The following is a 27,278-nucleotide window of genomic DNA, read 5'->3' as shown; positions in this document are numbered from 1 at the left end:
GCTCCCGCGATGGGGCTCGTAGGTGCTCAATCTCGCCGAGAAAGAGAGCGAGATTGACACAAAATCGGGTTCACCTACTGTACATAAGACAATCGCACCAAAAATAAAAAAAATATGGCTCTCAGAATATCAACCAAAAAAAGTATTCATATTTGGTATTGTGACGTCAGAAACAACCTGTTGTATAAAAATAGCACATGATCTAACTTGTCAGATGTACACTGTAAAAAAACAAAAAATTAAAACGGTGCTATTTTTTGTTACCTTGCTTCACAAAAAGTGTAATATAGAGCAACCAAAAATCATATGTATCCTAAAATAGTACCAACAGAACTGCCACCTTATCCTGTAGTTTCCAAAATGGGGTCACTTTTTGGGAGTTTCTACTCTAGGGGTGCATCAGGTGGTTGTCACGGCTTGGTGGTAGTTTGCCGTGACACTTTCTCCGCGCATGTATGTTGTATTGCATGCATGAGTGTTTTCCCTTTAAGGCTGTTTTCCTTACCTCCTGGTGTGCACGGGGTTAAGGTGTGAGCTTGGTGAAGCTGGGTGTGGTCTCTTGTCTCTCTATATATCGTTGCTGTGAAACTGAGATCAGTTGGATGTCTGCATTTGTTGGAGTAGGAGCTTGCTCCTATCTCTGTTATCTGAGGGCCCTCCTAGTTGTCATCTATGCCATCTGCGATGTCATTCCCTTGTCTTCCCTTTGTCTCTATGCCTATGCCTATCCTCACTTGTTGTCTGAGAGTTTGGTGTGTTATGTTCAGGGTGATTGTTGTATGTCATTTGGTGTTCCATGTCTGGTCTATATTGTGTTGGTAGTCCAGCATTGTTGTTTGCTTTTCCCCTGTTTGTTTGTCTCCTCCAAAAGGGGGTCTCAGGGTTCCCCGGAGGGGGAATCATATGTCAAGTATGTGCAGTTGCTGGAGTGCTGGTTCCTGTGTGTCATTACGTACTGTGTCCGGATGGTGTTTGGATTGCAGTGCGTTTGTATGGGTTTCAGTTTATTTCGGTGTGTTCTTCTTTTGGTGCCTTCCAGCAGCTGCGGCAGGTAAGTTACCAAGTATTCTGTTGCTCTTGGTTCAGTGGTTTCTTGCCACTGGTTACTTACCTGCCGTTCCTCTTGGCTTCCTCTCCTTGCTGTTAGGCCTGCAGAGACTCCTGCTCTTCCGTGTCTTAGAAGAGCAGGTCGTCTCTGGCCCTGACCTTACTCTTCCAGGGATCGCTAGGATCAGTAGGGTCCAGGTTCCGGAGTATGAGCCCCCCTACCATTGAGGCCGGCTCATACAGTTAGGAGGTCAAGGATAGGATGAGGGATGTGCTAGTAAGTGTCCCACTCCCTTATCCATGGTTTCTGACCTGGTGGCATCCTATTTATCTTTGACATTGTAAGGTGGGGGGTTCCCCCACCATGACAGTATGACAACTAGGATGGCCCTCAGATAACAGAGATAGGAGCAAGATCCTACTCCAACAAAGGCAGGCATCCAACTGATCTCAGTCTCACAGGCTATATACAATGCTATATAAAGAGACAAGAGACCACACCCAGCTCCACCAAGCTCACACCTTAACCCCGTGCACACCAGGAGGGAAGGAAAACAGCCTTAGGCCTCATGCACACGACCGTTGTGTGCATCTGTGGCCGTTGTGCCGTTTTCCGTTTTTTTTCGCGGACCCATTGACTTTCAATAGGTCCGTGGAAAAATCGGAAAATGCACAGTTTTGCAGCCGCATCCGTGATCCGTGTTTCCTGTCCGTCAAAAAAATCGGACCTGTCCTATTTTTTTGACGGACAACGGTTCACGGACCCATTCAAGTCAATGGGTCTGTGAAAGAACATGGATGCACACAAGATTGGCATCCGCGTTCGTGATCCGTGGCCGTAGGTTACTTTCATACAGATGGATCCGAAGATCCGTCTGCATAAAAGCTTTTCACAGATGAGTTTTCACTTCGTGAAAACTCATATCCGACAGTATATTCTAACACAGAGGCGTTCCCATAGTGATGGGGACGCTTCTAGTTAGAATATACTACGAACTGTGTACATGACTGCCCCCTGCTGCCTGGCAGGACCCGATCTCTTACAGGGGTCTGTGATCCGCACAATTAACCCCTCAGGTGCTGCACCTGAGGGGTTAATTGTGCATATCATAGCCCCCTATAACAGATCAGGGGCTGCCAGGCAGCAGGGGGCAGACCCCCCTCCCTCCCCAGTTTTAATTTCATTGGTGGCCAGTGCGGCCCCCCCTCCCTCTATTGTATTATCATTGGTGGCCAGTGTGCGGCCCCCCCTCCCTCTATTGTATTATCATTGGTGGCCAGTGTGCGGCCCCCCCTCTATTGTATTAATATCATTAGTGGCCAGTGTGCGGCCTCCCCTCTCCCCCCCCCCCCCCCCGATCATTGGTGGCAGCGGAGATTCCGATCGGAGTCCCAGTTTAATCGCTCTGGGGCTCCGATCGGTAACCATGGCAACCAGGACGCTACTGCAGGCCTGGTTGCCATGGTTACTTAGCAATATTACAATATTAGAAGCATCATACTTACCTGCTGCGCTGTCTGTGACCGGCCGGGAGCTCCTCCTACTGGTAAGTGACAGGTCTGTGCGGCGCATTGCTTAATGTCACGACAGTATATTCTAACATAGAGGCGTTCCCATGGTGATGGGGACGCTTCAAGTTAAAATATACCATTGGATTGGAGAAAACTCCGATCCGATGGTATAATAGGGACTCCTGACTTTACATTGAAAGTCAATGGGGGACGGATCCATTTGAAATTGCACCATATTGTGTCAACGTCAAACGGATCCGTCCCCATTGACTTGCATTGTAATTCAGGACGGATCCGAACTTCTAAGCCTTCTAATGTCCCAAAAAATAAATGGCATTCACAAAATGATCCAAACATAAAGTAGACATATGGGAAATGTAAAATAATAACTTTTATATGACGGAATCACTACCTGTTTTAAAAGCAGAGAAATGTAAATTTGGAAATTTGCAAATATTTCTAATTTTTTGGTAAATTTGGGATAAAAAAAAATATATATTAAAAATATTGACTGAAATTTACCACTCTCATGAAGTACAATGTGTCACTAGAAAACAGTCTCAGAATGGCTTGGATAAGTAAAAGCGTTCCAAAGTTATTACCCACCATCAGGGGCATTGATAGGGTCTCAAAAGATCCGGAGCCCAAGCCCCAATGAATATGGCCCAGTTCTCTAAGTCCCCCCCTCCCCCCACACACCGCATTTTGCTGTACTTGCTATACAGCAGCACATACCTCTCACATCTAGGGCCTCCCAGGTGACGTCTCCTCGGATGTAGATCTTCTCTGTCATTATCTTCTCCATGTGGTCCGTACAACTTCTCTCAGCCACCTCGTCTCTGCACAGTGTGACACACAGACATCTTAGCTTCCTCACATTTCTATCATCATCCCCCAACCTGGAGTCCCAACAGTATTATCCTGCTGCTCGCTGTGCCCCCCAATACCCCCAGATACTATAGTGCCCCCATAGTAATACTGCCCCCTACAGTGCCCCCAACCGTGATAATGCTCCCCAAGAGTGCCCCCATTAGTAGAAGAGCCCTCCAGTATTAATAATACCCTCACAGAACCCCCAGTACAAATAAGGCCCCTTATTGTTCCCACAGTGGTAATAAAGCTCTCTACAGACCCATCAGTAGTAATAAGGCCCCCCATAGTACTCTTAATAGAAATAAGGCGGATCTATAAGTCCCTCCTATAGAGCCCTCAGTAGTAATAGGAACGCCTATAATGTCCCCTGGATTTGCAGTGCCCCCTGTTGTTATATTTTCGCCTCCACCATACAGTCCCATGTAAATAACATCACACCATCTCTCCTGCCCCCTCCAAAATAAAGTCCTATGTAAATAACATCACTCACCTCCATTCATCCCCTTCAACATACAGTCACATGTAAATAACACTATTTTCCTCCCTCCGCCATACAGTCCCATGTAAATAACATCACAGCATCTCTCCAGCCCCCTCCAATATACAGTCCCATGTAAATAACATTCCTCTCTATCTACAATAAATATTACCCCCTCCCCAGACGCCTCCAACATGCATTCCCATGTAAACATCACCCCCTCAACATTCAGTCCCATGTAAATAACATAATTGCCCCCCCACCAGCCACCTTCAACATACAGTCCCACGTGAATAACATCGCCCCCTGAACATTCAGTCCCATGTAAATAACATCACTCCCTCAGACGCCTGTAACATTCAGTCCCATGTAAATAACATCACTGTCTCCCCCAGTTCCCTCTGACATACAGTCCCATGTAAATAACATCCCCCTGCCTCAGCCCCCTCCAACATTCAATCCCATGTAAATAACATAATCCCCTACCACAGCCGCCTTCAACATACAGTCCCATGTAAATAATATCACCCTGCCCCAGCCCCCTCCAACATACAGTCCTATGTAAATAACATCACTCCCTCCTACAGCCACTATCAACATACAGTCCCATGTAAATAACACGACACCCTCCCCAGCCACCTCCAACACACAGTTCCATGTAAATAACATGCCTCCCTTCAGCCCTAACATACAGTCCCAGTTAAATAACCACAACTCCCAGCATTGCTCTGCCTCTCCCTTCACTTACCTCTCCTGATGTAGCAGACATCACCTTAGCTTCTTCCCCTCTTCACTGCCGCCCTCTCCTGCATTGGTCACATGATGGTGACATCATTGCAGGTCCTTCTCAACCACTGACTGTTTTACTGGTCACATGACCTGTGATGTCACCACAGGTCCTTCAGCTCTTCCACCGCATTAGATTCAATTGTATTGCCGTCCTGTGGATGGCAATACAGTTGTATCTAGCAGGCAGGCAGGACATTCGGGGCCTGGGACAAAACATCAGGCCCTGAAAGTTTTAACCTAGCAATGCCCCTGCCTACCATAAAGTGACACATGTCAAATTTCCAGAAAATGGCGTGGTCCTTAAGGTGAAATATGGCAGGGTCCTGAAGGGGTTAAGCAATATCAGTGTATTATTTTGGTTTTGCACAATTTTATAGTAAAAAAGAAAAGGAGTATCTTGCAAAACTATAGGAAACTAAGGAGAGTTGAAACTAAGGAGAGTGAACGGCGACTTTCACACTGGCGTTTTGGCTTTCCGTTTGTGAGATCCGTTCAGGGCTCTCACAAGCGGTCCAAAATGGATCAGTTTTGCCCTAATGCATTCTGAATGGAAAATGATCCGCTCAGAATGCATCAGTTTGCCTCAGTTCTGTCTCCATTCCGCTTTGGAGGCGGACACCAAAACGCTGCTTGCAGCGTTTTGGTGTCCGTCTGACGAAACTGAGCCAAACGGATCAGTTCTGACACACAATGTAAGTCAATGGGGATGGATCCGTTTACGGATGACACAATCTGGCACAATAGAAAACTGATCCGTCCTCCATTGACTTTCAATGGTGTTCAAGGCGGATCCGTCTTGGCTATGTTAAAGATAATACAAACGGATCCGTTCTGAACGGATGTAGACGGTTGTACGGTATTATCTGAACGGATCTGTCTGTGCACCAAACGCGAGTATGAAAGTAGCCCAAGAGAGGTCTCAGACCTTAAAGGGAACCTCTCATCAACTTTATGCTGTCCATACTAACGGCAGGATAAAGTAGAGACAGAGGAGTTGATTTCGGCGGTCTGTCATTTAAAAGTTAAAAGTAAGTGGTTGCCGAGAACCAACATCACAATCATTGCAGACTGGGCGTGGAAAAGAGTCACGGCCACCTGAGAAGAGTCCTGGTTATTCATGAATTCTTGCTCTCCCTGCCCACCTGCTGATGACTGACAGTCTTCTACCTAGTTTTCTCCCTTTCTCTCTAGGAGAGAACTGCCAATCATCAGCTGATGGTCGGAGAGAGCAGGAGATTATGAATAACCAGGACTCTTCTTTTCAAGGCCTGGGCTGCAATGATTATGATGCTGGTTCTCAGCAACCACTTACTTTTAGTTCATGAGTGACACACTGCTGATAGCAGCATTTCTGTCACTATTTTATGCTGCCCTCAGTGAGGTCAGCATAAAGTTGATGACAGGTTCCCTTTAAAGGGGTATTCACATGACATACAATGGGGGCATATTGCTACATAGTCTGATAGGTGCGGGTCCCTCCTTTGGCACCCGCACCTACAAGGGGAACGGAGCAGGGAGAGCTGTGGCTGGAGGACCCCCGGGGTCCATCCACCACCAAACGCTCCTCCCCGCTGCTTCCATACAAGTGAATGGGAGCGCACCACGCACGTGCGGCCCCTGCTCCTATTCATTTCTCGGCTATTTTCGGGGGCCCCATTGAAATGAATGGAGGGCGGCTGCGCATGCGCAGTGCGCCCTCGATTCATTTCCCCACTCCGTTCTCGTTGTAGCGATATGCCCCCATTGTATGTGATGACAAAACCCCTTTTAAATAGCCTGTTAAGGCTTGTTCACAACCCTTGTTAGGAAAGGACAGGTGTTACAAATGTCTAAGCTTTATAAATATCCAGACTCCTCTAACTTTGTCCCAAAAAACTGCAGCCATGGCTTCTTCTAAGCATCTGCCTAACACTCTGAAAATGAAAATGGTTGAGGCCCACAAAGCAGGAGAAAGCTATAAGAAGATAGCAAATCGTTTTCAGGTTGCCATTTACTCAGTTCAAAATCTAATTAAGAAATGGCAGTTAACAAGAAAACTGGAGGTCAAAAAAAGGTCTGGAAGACCAAGAAAAATTTCAGAGACAGCTGCTCGTAGGATTGAAAGACAAATCAGAATCCCCGCTTGACTGCAAAAGGCCTTAAGGAAGATTTAGAAGACTGTGAAGTTGTGGTACATTGTTCTACTGTATAGTGACAAATATGGCCTTCATGGAAGAGTAATCAGAAGAAAACCTCTCCTGCGTCCTCACCACAAAATTCAGAGTCAGAAGTTTTCAAATGAACATCTAAACAAGCCTAATGCATTTTTGAAACAAGTCCTGTGGACGAATGAGGTTAAAATAGAACTCTTTGGCCACAATGAACTGAGGTATGTTTGGAGATAACAGGGCACAGAATTTCATGAAAAGAACATCTGTCCAACCATTAAGCAGGGGGTGGATCAATCATGCTTTGGGGTTGTGTTGCAGCCAAGGGCTTAGGGAACATTCCACAGGTAGAGGGAAGAATGGATTCAGTGAAATTCCAGCAAATTCTGGAAGCAAACAAAACACCAACTGTACAAATAAGCTGAAGTTGAAAAGACGATAGCTTCTACAAATGGATAATGATCCTAAACACACTTCAAAATCCACAGTAGATTACCTCATAAGGTGCAAAGTGAAGGTTTAACCATGGCCTTCACAGTCACTTGATCTGAACATCATTAATAAAGCTGCCGATGGACCTCAAAAGAGCACTGCATGCAAGAAGGCACATGGATCTCACAGAACTGGAAGACTTTTGCAAGGAAAAATGGATGAAATGCCCTCAAACAAAAATTCAAAGACACTTTGTGTACAAAAAGCACTTACAAGCTGTTATAATTGCCAAAAGGGGTGCTACTAGGTTCTAACCATGCAGGGCCACCAACATTTTGCTTCAGGCCCTTATCCTTTTTTGTTATTTTGAAAATGTAAAAGATGAAAATCCCCAAAAAATTTTGCTTAAAATACAAAAGGAATCTAACTTGTTTGTAACAGTAATTTTGACCAGCGGTTCCCAAACTTTTGCATTCCACTGCATATAAATATTTAATAATAAGATCAGTCAATTCAATGTTCTAGTGTGTTCCTCCAAAGAATTTGCATAGTGATGTACTATATGTGGACTATATAAAAACGAAATCCTACCAAGTAAAGCTATATAGCAGCTTAAGAACCTTTGATCAACATTTCCAATATTACCAAAAGGCATTACAGACTGGGCACATGAATATTATTATTGTTATTACAGTATGTCAAACATAAATCCGGTATACCTTGCGTAACTTCTCCAGTAGCACAGGTATCCCTGCCAGGCGTTTAATGGTCCTTTGGTAGTCACGGTGCCGCAAAACTAGCCGGACCAGCTCTAGGTCACGTGTGCTGACAGCCTCCTGAAGCACTAAATAGAAATATCAGACTGTATTACAAATAAGCACAAGTACAGTAACACAGACAAACAATTCAATATTGGAGTATGCCTTTAAGCCAGCATAGACTAATTTAACGGATAATTACAACAGTGTATTATTATTGGTCAAATTATACAATTTATAGGCATCAATCAGCTTAAAGAGGAACTTTCACCGCTCCTGACATTCCTGTTTTAATAGCTCCATGCATTCCCCACGTACTAACAATTCTGGAGCATCTATTCTCATGGCTCTATGTTGTGCCATTCCTTTATTATTTGCACTAGAAGTTATGAATTGCTAGCAGTCTGCAGTAAGGGTACAGAGGGGTAGTAACCAGTTGGGGGGGTGTACCTGCACAGACTGACTGTATCCAATCAGTGCTGCCATTTTCAGTCTGTGCAGGTACACCTGCCCAACTTGTTACCACCCCTCTGTACCCTTACTAAAGGCTAATAGCAATTAATTCATAACTTCTAGTGCAAATAATAAAGGAATGGCACAACATACAGACATAAGAATAGATGCTCCAGAACTGCAGAATTTGAGCTATTAAAATAGCCAGGTCAGGGGTGGTGAAAGGTCCCCTTTAAAAGGGTTTTGCAGAAATAATTATATTTTTTTATGTAATGCCTGCAGCCGGCCTCTTGAAAAACAAGATTCCTATTTACAAGCTCCCCGCGTATCCGCTCCTCCAATGCCTCCACTGTCTCCCTCTCCGGTTCTCACGCTGTTTACACCAGCTGGCCATGGGCATGGTCACATACTTTGCTGCAGCCAATGACTGGCTTCAGCGGTGACGTGCTGTTTGTGGCCACATCACCACTAAAGCCAGTGATTGGCTGGAGAGGGCATGTGACTAAGGCTACTTTCACACTTGCGTTGTTCTTTTCCGGCATAGAGTTCCGTCACAGGGGCTCTATACCGGAAAAGAACTGATCAGGTATGTCCCCATGCATTCTGAATGGAGAGTAATCCGTTCAGTTTGTATCAGGATGTCTTTAGTTCAGTAGTATTGACTGATCAGGCAAAAGAGAAAACCGTAGCATGCTACGGTTTTATCTCCGGCTAAAAAAACTGAAGACTTGCCTGAATGCCGGATCAGGCATTTTTTCCCATAGGAATGTATTAGTGCCGGATCCGGCATTCAGAATACCGGAATGCCGGATCCGTCCTTCCGGTATGCGCATGCGCAGACTGAAAAAAAGGTGAAAAAATAAATGCTGGATCCGTTTTTGCCGGATGACACCGGAAAGACGGATCCGGCATTTCAATGAATTTTTTCGACTGATCAGGCATTTTTAAGACTGATCAGGATCCTGATCAGTCTTACTAATGCCATCAGTTAGCATACATTTTGCATGATCCGGCAGGCAGTTCCGGCGACGGAACTGCTTGCCAGATCTCTGCCGCAAGTGTGAAAGTAGCCTAAGCCTATGGCCAGCCAGATGTAAACGGTCCGGGGACTGGAAGATGGGGATAGCAACAGCGGCATGGATCAAGTAAGTATTAATCTTTTTCAGGAGGCAGGCTTGGGGCATTACTTAAAATTTAGGAATTCCTAGGCAACCTCTTTAAAGACAGTTTAATGCTCTAACAGTTTGCGTAAGTTCTGCTCGGACTTTGAGAAAAGAACCTAACAGTTTATCCCGAGCAGAACTCTGCCAGCAGGCAGAAGGGTTAGGGCTGGTTTAATTCTTACTATTGCGGCCTTCCTAGCAACCCACAGAAGGGAGTCTGGTCTTGTTTTAAAGCTGACAAGCTAAGCTTTAAAACAAGATCAAGATTCTAGCGGCGATAAAACCCACCATATAGTTGTTAGAGACAGGTCACAGTGAAAGCCGCATAAACCTGCTGCTCTCACTCCTGACCTGATTTCCAACAGCCATATTGCTGGTTTTATATTAGCAAGAACTGTAATCCTAGTCTTTAAAGCTTAGATTGTCAGCTTTCAAACAAGACAAGCTGCAACCCAGCATGAGATATTAAGGGTTAAAGCAGCCCCCCTTCAGCCAGCTGTAATCTTAGCCAGCATAGAAGAGGAGAGGGTGGGGCAGTGAGGGACGTAGTAACCGGCTGCAACAATGAGAGATGACCCCCCGGGGGAGGTCAACATGGATTTCTGTGCATGTTAGGCTACTTTCACACTTGCGTTCGGTGCAGATCCGTCTGGTATCTGCACAGACGGATCCGCACCTATAATGCAAACGCTTGCATCCGTTCAGAACGGATCCGTCTGCATAAACAGCTTTTTCAGATCTGAGTTTTCACGATCTAACTCAAATCCGATGGTATATTCTAACATAGAGGCGTTCCCATGGTGATGGGGATGCTTCAAGTTAAAATATACCATCGGATTGGAGAAAACTCCGATCCGATGGTATAGTAAAATGGACTCCTGACTTTACATTGAAAGTCAATAGGGGACGGATCTGTTTGCAATTGCACCATATTGTGTCAACGTCAAACGGATCCGTCCCCATTGACTTGCATTGTAAGTCAGGACGGATCCGTTTGGCTCCGCACGGCCAGGCGGACACCAAAACGCTGCAAGCTGCGTTTTGGTGTCCGCCTCCAGAGCGGAATGGAGGCTGAACGGAGGCAAACTGACGCATTCTGAACGGATCCTTATCCATTCAGAATGCATTGGGGATGAACGGATCAGTTCGGGGCCGCTTGTGAGAGCCCTCAAACGGATCTCACAAGCGGAACCCCAAACGCAAGTGTGAAAGTAGCCTTACCTACTCCTTCTCCTTCAAACAGAAAGCATACTTTCTCTCTGATTGTCAAATATGGGGGTCCTTTTTTCTAGGAAAGAAATGAGAAGATGAGCGCTACCTAATCAACCTCTGGCACTTAATTAGGCCATTTATCGACACCATGACCCAGACCTTTACCAGATCAAGGCATCTTATCGGATCAAGGTATCAAGTAAGTCAAACCAAACACTTTTGTACCACACAAACATCAATAAAGTTTCCATGTCCCTATCCTGCCAATACCCGATCTTTATCATACAATATTGGAACCACTTCTCTGGCAATACCTGTTACATGCTACAGTAACAGCAATGATTATTGTCACTAAAGAGGAATCTAATCTTTCTATTTATATATCTATAAAAAAAAAAAAGAGTTCTGACAGATAAGAAATAAGAATTTTTTTCTTACTGATTGTTGCCAAAACAAAGCAGTATTTCAAACCAGGGTAAGCAAGGTAAGGGTTCCTGCATAGGGTTGCATGGCACAGGGGACAGCACTGAAATAGGTGTAGAGTGTTATTCCTCCATACAAACACATTTTTGGCTGCATTATTTTTTTTAAATGACAAGAAAAACTGTTGGCAGAAAATTAATCAGGTCAAATTCAGAAATAACATCAAAACATATGAATATAACTTTCAGTAAGATCAGAAGCTCAGCACATCCGCTTCTAGCTTTCTTCTCTTAGCTCTCTCTCTGTACATGTGCAGCAAGTCTCTGCCACTTCCTGCTTTTTCTTTTTTTAGCAGTTCTTTTTCAACAACATAACACTGTGTCTGGAAGCAGGCAATCACATAATGTAGTTGTTGCAATAAACAAAATAATAAACATTATTCCAACAAAATTTTTTCATTTTTTTTTTACAAAAAAACAAGAATGCCGCAAAACTGAAATTATGAACAAACCACTAGTGTCAAATAACACCAGTGTTAAGCCTCACTCCTGACACCACACACATTTTTACCGGTGTCAACTTGGGTGGCAATTTTTGTTGGGAAAGGTGGCAACCCTAGATACACTCCCTCTTAATGACACATACTATAAACTTAATACATTCATGGGTCACAGAAAACACAGTAAAAAACGATAAAATAATAACAGAACAGAGCAATCAAAAATGGTACAAATGAAAACTGCTAATTGGCCCACAAAAAACAAGCCCTCAGTTACATTGTCAGAAAAATAAAAAATGTTTTGGGTCTTGGAACTCAGCAACACAAAAACTAATTATTTTGTAAAAACAAGTGTTTTTATTATCCAAGTATTATAACATAATATAAACTATATAAATTTGGCACTATTCATTTATGAAAAGTTGTTTTATAACTAAAGGAATGCTTTAAATTAATAGAAAAAAGATTAGAAAAGTTAAAATGAGCATCCCATAATGTAACTTGTTATGTGGTCTTGCTTATACACTGCCTGTCCCAAAAAAAAAAGTCGCCACCAAAAAAAAAGGTCACACACTCTAATATTTAGTTGTACCGCCTTTAGCTTTGATTACGGCACGCATTCGCTGTGGCATTATTTCGATAAGCTTCTGCAATGTCACAAGATTTATTTCCATCCAGTGTTGCATAAATTTTTCACCAAGATCTTGCATTGATGATGGTAGAGTCTAACTGCTGCGCAAAGCCTTCTCCATCACATCCCAAAGATTGTCAATGAGGCTAAGGTCTGGACTCTGTGGTGGCCAATCTATGTGTGAAAATGATGTCTCATGCTCCCTGAACCACTCTTTCACAATTTGAGCCTGATGAATCCTGGCATTGTCAACTTGGAATATGCCTGTGCCATCAGGGAAGAAAAAATCCATTGATGGAATAACCTGGTCATTCAGTATGTTCAGCTGACCTCATTCTTGGAGCACATACTGTTGCTGAACCTAGACTTCTGTTGAGCTTCAGCTGGTGGACAGATGGCCTTAAGTTCTCCTGCAAATTGTCTTGATAAACTTGGGAATTCATTTTTCCTTCGATGATAGCAATCCCTCCAGGCCCTGACACAGCAAAGCAACCCAAAACCATGATGCCCCCACCACCATACTTCACAGTTGGGATGAGGTTTTGATGTTGGTGTGCTGTGCCTCTTTTTCTCCACACATAGTGTTGTGTGTTTCTTCCAAACAACTCAACTTTGGTTTCATCTGTTCAGAATATTTTGCCAGTACTGCTGTGGAACATCCAGGTGCTCTTGTGCAAACTGTAAACGCGCGCAGCAATGTTTTTTTTTGGACAGCAGTGGCTTACTCTGTGGTATCCTCCCATGAAATCCATTCTTGTTTAGTGTTTTACGTATCGTAGATTCGCTTAGGCTACTTTCACACTTGCGTTCAGAGCGGGTCTGTCTGATGTCTGCTCAGACGGATCCGCTCCTATAATGCAGACGTTTGTATCCGTTCAGAACGGATCCGTCTGCATTATAGTTTGAAAGAAATTCTAAGTCTGAAAGTAGCCTGAACGGATCCGTCCAGACTTTACATTGAAAGTCAATGGGGGACGAATCCGTTTGAAGATTGAGCCATATTGTGTCATCTTCAAACGGATCCGTCCCCATTGACTTACATTGTAAGTCTGGACGGATCCGCTTGCCTCCGCACAGCCAGGCGGACACCCGAACGCTGCAAGCAGCGTTCAGGTGTCCGCTTGCTGAGCGGAGCGGAGGCTGAACGCCGCCAGACTGATGCATTGTGAGCGGATCCGCGTCCACTCAGAATGCATTAGGGCTGGACGGATGCGTTCGGGGCCGCTTGTGAGCCCCTTCAAACGGAGCTCACGAGCGGACACCCGAACGCAGGTGTGAAAGTAGCCTTACCGGGATGTTAGCATATGCCAGAGACTTTTGTAAGTCTTTAGCTGACACTCGAGGATTCTTCTTCACCTCATTGAGCAGTCTGCGCTGTGCTCTTGCAGTCATCTTTACAGGAAAGCCACTCCTAGGGAGAGTAGCAGCAGTGCTGAACTTTCTCCATTTATAGACAATTTGTCTTACCATGGAATGATGAACAGCAAGGCTTTTGGAGATACTTTTATAACCCTTTCCAGCTTTATACAAGTCAACAATTGTTAATCGTAGGTCTTCTGAGAGTTCTTTTGTGCAAGGCATCATTCACATCAGGCAATGCTTCTTGTGAAAAGCAAACCCAGAACTGGTGTGTGTTTTTTATAGGGCAGGGCAGCTGAAACCAACACTTCCAATCTTATCTCATTTATTGGACTCCAGTTGGCTGACACCTCACTCCAATTAGCTCTTGGAGATGTCATTAGTCTAGGGGTTCACATACTTTTTCCACCTGCACTGTGAATGTTTACATGGTGTGTTCAATAAAAACATGGTAACATTTAATTCTTTGTGTGTTATTAGTTTAAGCAGACTGTGATTGTCTATTGTTGTGACTTAGATGAAGATCAGATCACATTTTATGACCAATTTGTGCAGAAATCCATATCATTCCAAAGGGTTTACATACTTTTTCTTGCAACTGTATGTGTTACCATTATGTTCACACATAAAAGTTTTAATGAATTGCAACAATTCATTCTTAATTTTTTTGGCAATGAGCTTTCCCCAGGGATACAATACAGTTTAGGTTCTTTTTACAGACATTAAAGGTTCCCATAAACGTTACTCTAAGGCCTCATGCACACGACCGTTGTTTTATTCCGTGTCCGTTGTTCCGTTTTTCGTGATTTTCTGCGGACCCATTGACTTTCAATGGGTCCGTAGAAAACTCGGCTAATGCACCGTTTCTCATCCGCGTCCGTGGTTCCAGTCCGTCAAAAAAATATAACCTGTCCTATTTTTTTCACGGAAAACGGTTCGCGGACCCATTCAAGTTAATGGGACCGTGAAAAAACGCGGAGGCACACAAGATTGTCATCCGCGTCCGCACGTCCGCGTCCGTTTTTTTCCTATCATTTGCATGGCAAACTTGACTTTTTTTTACTTTCCTTCATGTCTGGTGATCCTCCAAAAATAAAGGAAGACACACGGAAACAAAAACGGAAACGGATCACGGAACCCCATTTTGCGGAACGGAACACAACAACGGTCGTGTGCATGAGGCCTAAAGCTGATAGCTGGCGGTGTATCCACTGAGTTATGAAGAGGCGCCGGCCTCTACATAACTTTGGCTGATTCACCGCACATTCTCCGTCCACGCCATTCCCACGTTTTTCCACCTTGCGTGAGTTTGGAAAAGTTGCAGATTGTGGTGCAAAAGACCTTATGCTGAATCCACTGTCCTGTCATCATATTAGGACTAGGAATGAGCGAATCGACTTCGGATGAAACATCCGCAGTCAATTCACATAAAACTTTGTTCCAATACTGTACGGAGCAGGAGCTTCGGGTAATAACTTCATAAATTCATTTGTACTATAAAAAAACATTTCCCGAACTCGGGTTCGGTTCCAAGGTACCACTTGGAATCGAACCCGAGTTCGGGAAATGTTTTTTACGGTACAAATTAATTTATGAAGTTATTACCCAAAGTCTCGCAAGACTTCGCAAAGCAATAACTTCGGCTCATCGGAAGCCAATACATTCTAATACTGTAAAGAGCTCCTGCTCGCTTATCCCTAATTAGGACAATGTATTTCTGTACAACAGGGGCGGATTGGCCATAGACCTTACAGGGAAATTTCCCAGTGGGTCAATGCCCAGGTGGCCGCCTGGGCCTTCCTCACCGCCAGCCAGTTGAAGTTTTTGGGGATGTATTTTGTGCTACTGGCAGTATTTTGTGATAAACTGTGGTATTTGGCTCTGTTGGGGTGGTATAATGTGACACAATATGGTATTGCTGACTCTGACTTCCATCAATTTGGACCTGACTACAAAACGGGGCCACTTTTTGTATTTTTTCCAGGGCCATTTTAAGTTCCCAGTCCACTCCTGCTGTACAATTTAAGTATACCTGGGCTTTCTGCTGAAAAGAAAACAAAAAATGACCCCCGTAAATTATTGTTCTTGCTATTCAAACACAATAAACCTTTCTGAAGGGACATTTTTGCTTGCTGGTGCGTATTACAAATGCAAAAATGTATTAGTGTTGCTTACAGCAAGCAGATCACCAGATCAGGGAAGATAAAAGCTGGAATCTATAGGCAATTATTCCTTAAAAGAGTATTTGTGCAAGAGTTCATCTACGTCAATAGCGGTTTGTCTGCCTTGACAACATTTAGTAAGTAATGGAGTTTGTGACCTAATAAATTTAATGTAAAACGTCTTGGTTTTTATTTAAATAATCAGGAGAGACGAAAAAAGAATATCTACGTAAAATTTGCCTAAAATGTTCAGAGAACAGTTAACGTTCCCATGGCAATCAATGAGACCACATTTCTCTGCTAAATGATCAAAGTAGACATGTATATTGCTATTTACCTGTCCATCCATTGCGGTTCTCTTTGCTGACATCTGCACCATGGTTGAGCAGCACTTTGGCACACTCCAGGTGACCTAATGTTGTAGCCAGATGGAGGGGGGTCCGTCCCCGTGGATCCACCTGTTCAATCTGGTCCTATAAAAAAAAAAGGAGTTTAAATAAAGCGTTTTAATCCTTGTCCTTATGCAGAGGAAATGTGGGCAAAACAAAGTTAAGGAGGTTTCCAGGTCTGGGTAGGACATTAATATCAGATCAGCAGGGGTTAGACTGCTAATACTCAGAATGATCAGCTTTTTTGCAGGAGTTGCAGGGTACCAGAACCAGGTACAGCTCTGTATGTACTGTGTAGTAACCATGCCTGGTTACTGCAACTCTCTCCCGTTAACTTGATAGGTCGACAATATACAGTAAAAGTCTCGGAAACCCCTGTTAACATCATTCAAGCGCTGGTGTAAGCAATCCCCACCATTCTGACTTGGCTGCACCCTTAAAGGGAAGCTTACTTACCTGCTTTCAAGCGCTGACTCCCTGCTCCTTCTCCTCCCGACCTGGGATGCTCCACTGGGCTCCCTCGTTGTAAACATCCGGTTTGACATTGTCGCAGCCAATCACTGGCCGTTGCGGTGACGGCTTTCCTTACTTCATGATAAATGGTCACATGTTGCAAGGGGATCCAATTTCTGACTGGCTGTCGAGTTGTCAAACCAGATGTTTACAGCGGGGGAGCCCAGCAGAGCATCATAGGCCTGGAGGAGAAGGAGCAGGGAGCCAGCGCCGGGAAAACAGGTAAGTAATCTTCACTTTACAGGTCCAGCCAAGTGGGTAGGGAGTCAAATGAGATAAAGGAGTAGATTTGACACAGGTAAACCATTTTGACCAGTACTATAAGACTTTTTTGTTTATTGTACAGTATGTTTTTGCAAACTGTATAAATGCTAATAGTGCCACTTCAACCACTCCACTTGATTATCTGAAGAGATACCGGTCTGGTGGTCCTCCTCAGTAGAGTCCAGATACTGGAGGACTACTAGAATAATTCCCTTAGCATTAGCCCAAAGCCAATCCAGTTGTTTGGTACAGTGGGCTCACATCCCCTGCTCGTAGCACATGTCAACAGAATGCTGACTGCAAGTAATCTTTTTGAAGTGGTCTAAAGCTGTCCACAAACATTAGGTTAAAGTCAGCCGAATCTACAGACCTAAGCACCATAGAGGCAGACCAGGAATATGCTATGGGACCCATGGAGATCAGGTTGGCCACAGTCTCCAAATAGTGATTAGAACTTAAAGGGAAGCTGTCACATTGCACATGGCGTCTGATCTGCAGGCAACATGTTATAGAGCTAAAAAGCTGAGCAGATTGAGGTAGAGTTTTATGGAAAAAAGATTCAACTTTACAATAACCACCTTTCCATAAGCTCTGAAATGTTGAAAAGCAAAGGGAAAGAATGATTTGGAACATCATGGTGTGCTTTACTGCTAGTAGTGATGTGGTGGTGCCAAATAGGCATTAAATCCTTCATGCCTCTACTGTCTATGGGGCTCCCAACTGTTCGTCAATACAGATGATAATCATATTGATGCTTGTTCCCTGCTTTTTGACCAACTGTCCGGGATATCTTATCGCTGCACAAAAGTGTTGGTATGATGCATTTTTAGGCAGCACAGCTAGATAAAAAAGTTTTGAGAACCAACACAATTTGTAATTTCTGAGTAAACTGATCTACATCATGAATCTGCAACTTCCAGCACTCCAGATGTTGATGTATAAGCTCTGCCAACAATTTCAGTAGAAAAATAAATGTGCATATTATTCGCCTGTTGTGATAACCCTACTGGATAATAAATAAAGCAGTCCTAAAAGTGGAAGAATATAATAATATACTGCATCAAAACTAATAACCAAAAAGCTAATTATTTTCAGTTTAGTGGAAAAGCAGATTAAAAGAGAACACTAAAAAAGCATTAAAACTGGACTGCAAGATATTCTATTCCACATCTGCATAATATCCAATTTCGTAATATGCTTGGTGCAGACTTTAATTGAGAATTAAGAATAAAGTATGACTAAGGCCATACAAGGCTAGAAATATATCCGTGGGGAGTATAGTCAAGGAAATTATGACGCACACTTATAATTTGTTATACTTGGTTTAGAGAAGCCATTGGTCATCCTTTGCCTGAATTTTACAAGAAACAAATTCAATACAATATTGATCCATGCTAGTAAAACCCTGTACAAGCTACCATTTACAACACGACCACTGGGTGGTCACACATATACCCATATTTTCACCCTATAAAACAAACCTAGGTTTTAGAGGAGGAAAATAAGAAAAAAAAATGTTTTCATTAGACCTCAGATCAAACCACCAATCAGACCCCCAATGTTAATCAGACCTCAACTCAGAGCCCCAATCAGACCCCCAATGTTAATAAGACCTCCATTCAGACCTCAGCTCAGACCCACAATGTGAAAAAGACCCCCATTCAGACCTCAGCTCAAACCCACAATGTGAAAAAGACCCCCATTCAGACTTCAGATCAGAGCCCCAATGTGAATAAGTCGCCCATTCAGACCTCAGATCAAACCCCTAATGCAAATTACCCCCAATGAGACCTCAGATCGAATCCTAATGTGAATGCCCCACTATCTTCGCCGCTCCTAACACCGAATACTCCAGTAAAGTTCCGGAAACAGGTAAGTAATCTTCCCTTTACAGGTCCAGCCAAGTGGATAGGGAGTCAAATGAAATAAAGGAGTAGATTTGACACAGGTAAACCATTTTGACCAGTACAATAAGACTTTTTTGTTCATTGTACAGTATGTTTTTGCAAACTGTATAAACGCTAATAGTGCCACCCCACCTGACCTTTTAATATGGGTCATCCATAATCCTGATCTAACCAGGCATACACTACTTTAATTAAGGAGAGATCCTGAATCAGTAGAACGTTATTATACTTTACGATGCTTATGTATTCAGCCTCCTATCCTAAAACTGCAATCACAAGTTGTTATGCTGACAGTCCGTGCCCGCCGCAGCCCCGCTCTTCTTTGTGGGCACGGATGCTGCATCTCTTACAAGGCTGCTCAGTCCCATTATGCTATAGACTGCCAGCAAGCTCTGCATGCTGCAGCCTACTTGCTTCTTCCTGTGCCCTTCTGTCCTGATCCTATAAGGTGCGCGCGTCCTTGCTCTCAGCATCTGAAAGGGCCAGCAGGCATGTACAAATCCTTTCTCAACCAATAACTGTGCATCCCTTGGTATTTTAGGCCCCCTCTCCCGTTGGAAGATGCCTGGCTTTAGGTTTCCTAGTTTCTAGTAACCAGCAAAGGTGTTTTCCCTGTCCTGTCTTACTACCTGTGTACTGTACTCCAGCCTGACTATCAACTCTGACTTCTAGCCACCTGCCCTGACCTTAGCCTTTTTCTCAGATTGCACTTGCCCTGACCTAGGGCATGTCTTATGGATATGCTAGTATGGTGCCTGCCCTCACCTTGGCCCGTCTCCAAACTAAGCATATTGCCTGATCCTTTGGTGCTTCACTTCAATGTCTATGACCCTGTGGATTAGCCTTCAACCACTCCACGGGACTATCTGAAGAAATACCGGTCTGGTGGGTCCTCCTCAGTAGAATCCAGATACTGGAGGACTAGTAGAATAGTTCCCGTAGCGTTAGCCCAAAGCCAATCCAGTTGTTTGGTACAGTGGGCTCACATCCCTTGACCGTAACACATGTCAACAGAATGGTGACTGCAAGTACTCTTTTTGAAGTGGTCTAAAGCTGTCCACAAACATTACGGTAAGTTAAAGTCAGCCGAATCTACAGACCTAAGCACCATAGAGGCAAACCAGGAATATGTTATGGGACCCATGGAGATCAGGTTGGCCACAGTCTCCAAATAGTGATTAGAACTTAAAGTGAAGGTGTCTGATCTGCAGGCAACATGTTATAGAGCTGAAAAGCTGAGCTGGATCCTTCATGCCTCTACTGTCTATGGGGCTTCCAACTGTTCGTCAAGGCAGATGATAATCATACTGATGCTTGTTCCCTGCTTACTGACCAACTGTCCGGGATATCTTATTGGTGTACAAAAGTGTTGGTATGATGCATTTTTAGGCAGCACAGCTAGATAAAAAAGTTTTGAGAACCAACTAAATTTTAAATTTTTCAGTAAATCATGAATCTGCAACTTCCAGCACTCCAGATGTTGATGTATAAGCTCTGCCAACAATTACAGTAGAAAAATAAATGTGCATATTATTCGCCTGTTGTGATAACCCTACTGGATAATAAATAAAGCAGTCCTAAAAGTGGAAGAATTACATTATATACCGCATCAAAACTAATAACCAAAAAGCTAATTATTTTCAGTTTAGTTGAAAAGAAGATTAAAAGAGAACACTAAAAAAGCATTAAAACTGGACTGCAGGATATTCTATTCCACATCTGCATAATATCCCATTCCGTAATATGCTTGGTGCAGACTTTAATCAAGAATTAAGAATAAAGTATGACTAAGGCCATACAAGGCTAGAAATACAGTATATCCGTGGGGAGTATAGTCAAGGAAATTATGACGCACACTTATAATTTGTAATACTTGGTTTAGAAAAGCCATTGGTCATCCTTTGCCTGAATTTTGCAAAAAAAAATAATTCAATACAATATTGATAAAAACCCTGTACAAGCTACTATTTAACACACGACCACTGGTTGATCACACATATACCCATATTTTTCACCCTATAATACAAACCTAGGTTTTAGAGGAGGAAAATAAGAAAAAATATATCTTTTCATTAGACCTCAGATCAAACCACCAATCAAACCCCCAATGCTAATCAGACCTCAACTCAGAGCCCCAATTACACACCCAATGTTAATAAGACCTCCATGACTTCCAGTTCTGACGACATCATGGAAGGCAGCAGGAGATGAGCGCTCCACAACCACTCGCCTGAAAATCTCTCTGCTTCCCCATATATCGGGACAAAGTCCCTTCACACTACCCAGGAAAAGAGAGGAGTGGACCCTCCAGTGCATGGACCGCTTCCTAGTTAGCATGGGGAGTAAAAGCAAGCTGAAAAGCCCTCCCAAAGCAACCATGCCGACGGAAGCGACGCCAACAAAGCGGACCACAAGGACTCCACTGACTCGGATGGAACCAGCACCCACCAACTGCCCAAAGAAGACGGCTACAAAGATGGCCCCCAGATTGATTATCGCCGTCTGGTGCTTAAAGTGGCGGCAAGAATCCTACCTGATTTACAAGAGTCCTTGTCTTCCACAGTAACACAGTCATTCCAGCAACTGCAGGCCAAGGTAACTCAAAATTAGCAGCGCTTGGAGATCCTGGAGTCTCAGTGTAATGCAATGGCCCGGGAGTTGGAACTATCTCATCCGGCTCTGACAATAGCTGAACGAGAAAAGATTGATGAAAAGATTGATGACCTTGAAAATCGATCAAGGAGAAGTAACCTACGAATAGTAAGCGCTAGGCCATAATGGAAGCGCTCATTAGTATTTGCCCCATAAGACGCACTGACATTTTCCTTCCACTTACGGTAAATATATATAGAATAGACATCCCATGACAGAGTATTGTGAACTCATGACTTGTTTGAAAAGCTGGACATCTAACGCCACAAATCTCAGGATATGTTTTGCCAATAGTAAAGGTAAGGAGAGACAAATCTGTAGTATGTTTGGCTTTTGCAGAACCATTGAAATGAATGGTTGCGTATACGGTCCGTATACGGAACGTAAATAGAAAAAAAACTGTTTGTGTGCAAGAGGCCTTACATAGTAAGGGCTTGTTCACACGACCGTGCCGTGTTTTGCTGTCTGCAAATTGCGGATCCGCAAAACACAGATGCCGCCCATGTGCCTTCCGCAATTTACGGAACGGACGGCCCTTTATAGAAATGCCTATTCTTGTCCGCAAAATGGACAAGAATAGGACATGTTCTATCTTTTTGTGGGGCCGCGGAACAGACATACGGATGCGGACAGCATGAATGGGTCCGCATCTGATCCACATAAAATGCGGATCGTACCCATATCTAATGAAAACAGAATGTTCTGCAGTTGCCAACAGCAATCAATCAGATCTGAGCTCTCAAAATGGCATGAAACCAATTGCTATTGGTTGCTATGGCCAATTGCTGCACTGTTTCCCTGAACTAGGTTTAATAAACCTCCCCCAATATCTAGATGTGATGTGCAATGTCAATGTCCCTTAATTATGAACTGCATGTATATACAGTACATCCACCATTGTGATGGTCATCTGCAACTCTTAACCTGAAAAAAATCTTCATTGTTCATACACTCACCTAAAGAATTATTAGGAACACCATACTAATACGGTGTTGGACCCCCTTTTGCCTTCAGAACTGCCTTAATTCTACGTGGCATTGATTCAACAAGGTGCTGATAGCATTCTTTAGAAATGTTGGCCCATATTGATAGGATAGCATCTTGCAGTTGATGGAGATTTGAGGGTTGCACATCCAGGGCATGAAGCTCCCGTTCCACCACATCCCAAAGATGCTCTATTGGGTTGAGATCTGGTGACTGTGGGGGCCATTTTAGTACAGTGAACTCATTGTCATGTTCAAGAAACCAATTTGAAATGATTCGAGCTTTGTGACATGGTGCATTATCCTGCTGGAAGTAGCCATCAGAGGATGGATACATGTTCTCATTCTGTTTACGCCAAATTCGGACGCTACCATTTGAATGTCTCAACAGAAATTGAGACTCATCAGACCAGGCAACATTTTTCCAGTCTTCAACAGTCCAATTTTGGTGAGCTCGTGCAAATTGTAGCCTCTTTTTCCTATTTGTAGTGGAGATGAGTGGTACCCGGTGGGGTCTTCTGCTGTTGTAGCCCATCCGCCTCAAGGTTGTGCGTGTTGTGGCTTCACAAATGCTTTGCTGCATACCTCGGTTGTAACGAGTGGTTATTTCAGTCAACGTTGCTCTTCTATCAGCTTGAATCAGTCGGCCCATTCTCCTCTGACCTCTAGCATCCACAAGGCATTTTCGCCCACAGGACTGCCGCATACTGGATGTTTTTCCCTTTTCACACCATTCTTTGTAAACCCTAGAAATGGTTGTGCGTGAAAATCCTAGTAACTGAGCAGATTGTGAAATATTCAGACCGGCCCGTCTGGCACCAACAACCATGCCACGCTCAAAATTGCTTAAATCACCTTTCTTTCCCATTCTGACATTCAGTTTGGAGTTCAGGAGATTGTCTTGACCAGGACCACCCCCCTAAATGCATTGAAGCAACTGCCATGTGATTGGTTGACTAGATAATTGCATTAATGAGAAATAGAACAGGTGTTCCTAATAATTCTTTAGGTGAGTGTATGTCACTGTCCCAATTCTGCAAGTCTTGAATTTCACTTTCGTTTGGTCAGTATTTTTCATCAGTATTTCTAAGCCAAAACCAGGAATGGGTCCAAAACACAGAGGAGGCACAAATCTTTCCCTTATACTTTTTTCTCTGTAGGTTCCACTACTAGTTTTGGCTTACAAATGCTGATGCAAAATACTGACCAGATACCAACCATATGAAAGTGTTGAAATTGGAATCAAATACATTGGCCCACGTAAAGTACATGTAGGACATAGAGGGGGTTGATTTATTACGGTTAGGGGACAATCCGGCAGGCCCTTCTCATTCATCATTTTCTACTCCTGTTTTAGGCGTAGAAAATGGTCTAAATGTAAGACAGCTTGGAAGCTGTCTTACATTTAGAAGAGGCACTGGATGTGCCGGCGTTATGTAGAGGCCAGAGCCTCTTCATAATGTCGCAGATCCACCAACAGCGATGGAGCTTTATTAAGACCATCGTCTAAAACGCCGGTCTTAATAAATGACCCCCATAAAGGTAATGGGTCAATTATTCAAATGGAAGTATGATGGAGGGTAAATGTTAAATCAGGCACACTAATGAAGCCGAAGGCCAAAGGAATTTATACACATAAAATAGGGTCATATAAAAGGCACATACATCACAATATAACCAAAATAGATCATAGAGAGATAGCAATAGGGAATATCTTCATTAATTCTTTTGAGTGCCAAACTGCATGAACTGTTATGACCATACAATTTTTTCCAAGTTGAAAACAATACTGAACGCAACATTAGTATTATTGGTCTGAGACAATAAAATTGTAAATACATGAAGACATAAGGACAAAATATGTCTCCAGTGACCCTTTTATCCTTCTGCCCCCACCTCCACCTCCTCGCTTCCTGCAAAGACCACTTATGTGAAATGGAAGGCAAGTAAATTTTTCATTAGTTGCACTTGCTAAGAGCACAAAGCATTCATGCGTACGAGGATAAAGAAGGAATAATAGCAAAACAAAATGCATAGAATTGACATGTATTCAGGATAAGTGTGTAGACGAGTCAGGTACATCTCCTGAAAGGCAAGCAACCCACATGACTGAGTCGTCCGGGAATCCAAACTAAGAAAACAGATGCTTTGCCTCATAAAATCTCATCTTTGCTGAAATGTTTGCTAGCCAAAAGCTTAACTTCTTGTAGGAATCCTTGAGTTATTAAGGAGCAACTGAAGATTTGTGTCTCAAATGCTCAAGACAAAACAAAAACAAAGGCTTGAGGAATGTCACTGAAAAATGAATACTGAATACTAGCAAACACAGGGGCAGATTTGCTAATCCTGTCTAATTTTTAGACAGTGTAAACTTAGCCTAAAAATGTATATAATGGCGCATGTATATACAATCTAGTTTACACCACCTATGAGTTGGTTTAGTTTATGCACAATTTTGGAGCATTTCTGATGCACATTGACGCATCATGAGCTATACCACTATCCAGAATACCAAAGCTCCTTTTCGCTAAGTCACACATCCTTGCTATAAAAGTTGTAAAAAAAAAACCTGTCTAAAACACCTTAAAAACATTATGCAAAATAAGTACACCAGTTTTTTTGGTGCAAATTACAACAGAATCCTGGCACATTTTAATAAGTGTATCTCTCCCTGTGCATAACAGATTTAAAGAAACAGTGGGCCAGATTTGCTATTAGACAGGGTAAACAGTCAAACAGTGAGAGGCAGATTTACTAATCCTGCAGACGGAGTAAACTTAGGGTTTGGGCAGACGTGTAATGCCCTGGAGCAAGGGTACTTTGCCCCTATTGCTGCTACCTAAAGCCATCAGCTCACTACTTTAGTGCACTTAGAATGGTTAACTTGCACTACGATTTATTGCTGTTGTTTATTCGTATACTGTTTTATATTGTTGAACAGCATTTTCTATGTTTATTGTAATATATCCGCTGCAATTCCAATGCCCTATAGCTGCACTGCACTATGGAAAGGGTTAATGCACAGCCTGCCAACACTGACAAACTGTGGGACTTTTTATCTATGCACTGAGAAGTTAGACATTTTCCACAGTTACTATAAAGGGCAATACAACGTTTTAAATGCAGAAAACAGACACTCTGACCTTCTGACTGTCTGTCTACCTCTGTTTACATCTGAAGACTTGTTTATGTCTGAAAAAACTGCTCAGTCATTCCTATAAATTTGTACTGAAACTCTATGCAAGTCTATTACAGACTTAATTTGCTAAACTGCAACAATGTTTCTGTTTCGGCTATGCTTCTCCACCCCTACCACTAGAAGGTTCTAGTTCATCTATAAAACTGTATATAAAGAGAGAAGTCAGAGCCCCTAGTTGTCTGCAGATAGGGACCAGTGTTTAGTAGAAGATACTCTGCCAAACTGCCCAAGTGACCAGAAGAAGACGTTAAGATGGGGATACTCGGCCACAAACCTTGGGTCACCAGCCTTTTTAGAGAGAGGGAGGCAGCTAGTTCAGGCCTTTCAGCACAAAACCTTCTTATGCAGGGAGGAGACTGGAGAAGCCAGTTCAGTGCCTCGCCTTTACTGTTTTGCACTTGAGTTCTTCCCGTAAAGAAGCACACTGCAAACCCTGACTCTCTGGACATATTTCCCTTTAGGGAGCACCATGCCTTACCATCTCCTCTGGAGAGCAGCAACACATGGTGACACCTCAACAGTGTATGGGGAACACAGCATAGCATTGGGACCATGCCACATGCTTCAGGACTAGACACTTTTGTTTAACTTTAGATCAAAGAACAGCTTTTGTTTGCAACAGAATTTTATGCCAAAAGTGTGGCACTACTTTGAAGCAAAATGACTCTTCTTAGGCCATGCCCTTTTTTGGTAAGCCATGCCCCCTAAGCGAACTATGTACAGAGGATTTCTCTAATATTAGATGCGGCAAATTGCACCAAAAATGAGCTAGTAAGCAACACATTGCAGCATGTGGGACGGAGTCTTCAAACCCTTAATGACACCATTTAAGGCAGTCAAGGGGCCTTATTCTCGACTAACACCTTTTTAAGGCAGCCAAGAATAAAAGAATTATGGCTATTGGAATGCGTCGATCAAAAAATGAAAAATAAAAATTGCTTGGTCACTAAAGTGCAAAATGCAAGCAGGGAGAGGATAAATATACCAGAAATATCACAGACTGCCTGTCTAAAAGTTTAAGACAATTTTAGTTGTCTTCGCTTTTTCAGAGTTTTACAGTTTTAGGCCAGCTTTCTTTCCTGATAAGACACACTCCCCTTGTTGTGTAGGGTAAAATCTCATAGGGCCCAATAGCAGAATTATGTATGGGGTCCAGTGAGATTTCTGCCAATTTCCTTTATTTTGTGGAAAAAAAGAGCACTCTGCATATCCCACAAAAGTGGAACAGGTGCTTTTTAATAAAGTACCTGTTTTATAAATAATAAATTGAGTGAGGTGCTTCCCTTCATGCAATATATTATAAAACATGGCTGACTGCAGCCACCGCTAGGGGTATCTCAGTGCATGTAATGCACTGAGTTCCGCCTAGTGGCAGCTGCAGGACAATGTGGTGGATATATATCAGGAAGATAAGGAGTTTAGCTCTAGGCTGC

General features: G+C 43.1%; 1 protein-coding gene across 2 annotated transcripts in view; it reads right to left on the bottom strand.

Moving 5' to 3' along the window:
• ANKRD13B (ankyrin repeat domain 13B) overlaps positions 1–27,278 on the bottom strand; it is a 262,079-nt gene that overhangs the window by 77,597 nt on the left and 157,204 nt on the right. For both annotated transcript variants that reach the window (XM_040423447.1, XM_040423448.1), the window contains exons 2-3: positions 16,276–16,411; positions 7,998–8,122 (exon numbers count right to left, since the gene is read on the bottom strand). In XM_040423447.1, coding sequence (XP_040279381.1) covers positions 7,998–8,122; positions 16,276–16,411 — 261 coding nt within the window. The remainder of the gene's footprint in view (positions 1–7,997; positions 8,123–16,275; positions 16,412–27,278) is intronic.

This window comes from Bufo bufo, chromosome 3, assembly GCF_905171765.1.
Source record: "Bufo bufo chromosome 3, aBufBuf1.1, whole genome shotgun sequence".
NCBI lineage: Eukaryota > Metazoa > Chordata > Amphibia > Anura > Bufonidae > Bufo > Bufo bufo.
Note: the sequence above shows the minus strand (reverse complement) of the source record. Positions and strands in the feature narration are given on the sequence as shown.